The sequence below is a fragment of the Bactrocera tryoni genome, unplaced genomic scaffold (assembly GCF_016617805.1).
Source record: "Bactrocera tryoni isolate S06 unplaced genomic scaffold, CSIRO_BtryS06_freeze2 scaffold_760, whole genome shotgun sequence".
In the NCBI taxonomy this organism is placed as follows: Eukaryota; Metazoa; Arthropoda; class Insecta; order Diptera; family Tephritidae; genus Bactrocera; species Bactrocera tryoni.
This window is the reverse complement of record NW_024396423.1, coordinates 49,448-52,133: the sequence shown is the minus strand read 5'-3', so window position 1 is coordinate 52,133 and position 2,686 is coordinate 49,448. Positions and strand designations below refer to the sequence as shown.

At 45.3% G+C, this 2,686-nt stretch overlaps 1 protein-coding gene across 1 annotated transcript; it reads left to right on the top strand.

The window, feature by feature from the left end:
• Nucleotides 1–544: 544 nt before the first annotated feature.
• LOC120781945 lies at nucleotides 545–2,194 on the top strand. Its single transcript, XM_040114108.1, has 4 exons — nucleotides 545–947; nucleotides 1,015–1,314; nucleotides 1,391–1,400; nucleotides 1,462–2,194. Exons 1-4 carry the CDS (start codon nucleotides 545–547, stop codon nucleotides 2,192–2,194), a joined length of 1,446 nt encoding a protein of 481 aa, XP_039970042.1.
• Nucleotides 2,195–2,686: the final 492 nt, after the last annotated feature.

Genomic DNA, 2,686 nt, shown 5'->3' with positions numbered 1-2,686 from the left:
TTGGGGTGCTCGTTAGAAGTTGCCGCATCCCGCTAATTACATCGGCTGATCCGATTGCAAGAGCCTGCACGTGGCAGGAACACTCTCACTCGTATTTCTATTCATCCATTCGTGTGCAAGAGCCTACGTTTTGAAGCAACATCTCGTGTATAACCTCGCTTTTGAATCTGTTTAATTCGAAAATTTCCCACATCATGTCTCTGGACGACAGCATGGCAGTTGGCAACAGCGGTGGGGAAGCTACGCTTACTGGGAGTTACAGCACTGTACCTCGAATTCCGCTTCCTCAAATGAATGAAGACAGTATCGAGGCCTATTTCTACGCTTTAGAATTTTGGTTTCAGGCGTCGCTCGTATATTCCGACACTAGAAAATTTCACATAGTGTTGGCGAGCCTTCCGCCAAATAAACTTCTGGAGCTAAAGCCAATAATAGAAGCAGCGCCTTCCATTGAAAAATTCAAATACAAATATTCATTAAACAAAAGCTAACTGATCATTTCACCGATAGTCAGCAACGACGCTTGCAAAAAGTTTTAAAAGACATGCCCCTGGGTGACCGAAAACCCAGCGAGCTGTTTAGCGAGATGAAGCGTGTTGCCGGCACCACCCTCAATGACAGTTTGTTGAACGATTTGTGGGTAACGCGTCTCCCACCGTACGTACAAGCAGCACAAATTGCACAAATTGCCGACTCCATCGTGGAATCCATCGGTTGGCAAAACGGTCATGTAGACATTGTATCTGCAAATAACGACATTTCTATCCTGAAAACCGAAATCGCAGAATTAACGCGCTGTATGAAAAAGCACCTTAACTTTAAGAATGACCGTATTCGTTCAAGGTCACCTTCACGAACTAAAAGAGTACGACATAGCGCACAACGTGATACTTCGGAGAACTTTTGTTGGTACCATCGAAAATTTGCTGACAAAGCTACGAAGTGCCGTGAGCCCTGCAGTTTTGTCAAAAAAGCCATCGTCACAATAATGTTGCTCAGCTGCAACGATTTCAGGTACTGGCAAGCAACCTGAGGTCGCCAACAACCACCGACTTCGTATCTTTGACTCTTCGTCGAACATTAGCTTTCTCATCGATACTGGCGCTGATGTGTCCGTAATACCGTCAAATACGAAGACAGCTAGAGTCAACACCACCGGATTGAAATTGTTTGCCGCGAACGGCTCACCTATTAAAGTATACGGTGAAGTTCTATTAAAATTAAATTTAAAATTACGTCGCGAATTCGTTTGGAATTTTCTGATCGCCGACGTCTCTCATGCCATTATCGGCGCAGATTTTTTGAGTAACTTCGGTATTTTGGTAGATCTCAAGCAGAGATGTTTATGTGATAGCAAGACCGATTTAAAATCAGTTTGCACAATTTATAGAACACTTGGGGTAAGTGTTAAGACGATCAACGCAGACACAAATTTCGCCGATATTCTTCACGAATTTGTAGAGATCACCAGACCGCCTCCAATGGGCACGTCAACCAACTCCGCTGTAGCTCATCGGATTTTAACGAATGGCCAGCCCGTTTTTCGCGGCCACGACGACTCTCGCCAGAGAAATTAACTGCAGCTCGAGCCGAATTCGACTATCTTCTAAAGTTGGGCATTTGCCGTCCATCCAGCAGTAACTGGTCCAGTCCACTGCACATGGTGCGGAAAGCCGATGGAACATGGAGGCCATGCTGGGATTACCGAGCCCTTAATGCACAGACAATACCGGACCGTTACCCCTTACCGTTTCTGCAGGATTTCGCAAATGTGTTAGCAGGCAATACAATTTTTTCAAAAATTGACCTACAGAAGGCATTTCATCAGGTGCCTGTACACCCCGACGACGTGTGCAAAACTGCTATAACTACGCCGTTCGGACTCTATGAGTTCACTAAGATGACTTTCGGCCTTCGAAATGCTGCCCAAACATTCCAACGCATAATAAATGAAGTATTTCGTGGCCTTGACTTTGTTTTTACATACTTAGACGACGTATGTGTAGCTTCAAAGTCGAATGAGGAACATCGAAAACATCTGCGACAGGTGTTTAAAGATTACGAGAGCATAACCTCACAATTAACGCAGCGAAATCGGAATTTGGTGTTACGAAACTCGAATTTTGGGGCATTCCATCACCAAGGATGGTATTCGACCATTAGAGAATCGCGTAGAGGCTATTCGGAACTTTGAACGACCAAAAATAGCAAAAGAGCTAAAGCGGTTTCTTGCAATGTTGAACTTTTATCGTAGATTTCTGCCACACGCAATGGAAACTCAAGGGCCCCTTTTTGACATGATAGGAGCAAACACGCGTAATGATTCCACTCCTTTAACGTGGTCCGACGAAGCTACGCGCTATTTTGAGTCCTGCAAGATGCAACTGGTTAATTGTGTTATGCTCGCACACCCCGTTCCCAATGCGGAGTTATCGCTATGGGTGGACGCGTCAAATTTCGCCGCGGGAGCAGTACTTAATCAAGTGGTTAATGGCCACCTCCAACCGCTCGGCTTCTTTTTCCCGAAAATTTACAAAGGCAGAGGTGCGATACAGCACGTACGACCGCGAGCTGACAGCATTGTACCTGTCCCTTCGCCATTTTCGCTACATGGTCTTAGGTAGGCAGTGTCATATCTACACCGATCACAAACCTTTAGTTTACGCATTTCAACAACGCCTTGATA

Excerpts from the sequence above, each read along its gene's own strand:
- LOC120781945 (XM_040114108.1), top strand. The coding sequence starts at position 545 with ATGCCCCTGGGTGACCGAAAACCCAGCGAGCTGTTTAGCGAGATGAAG. Across the intron at positions 948-1,014 it reads TGACAAAGCTACGAAGTGCC|GTACTGGCAAGCAACCTGAG; the intron begins GTGAGCCCTGCA and ends CAACGATTTCAG.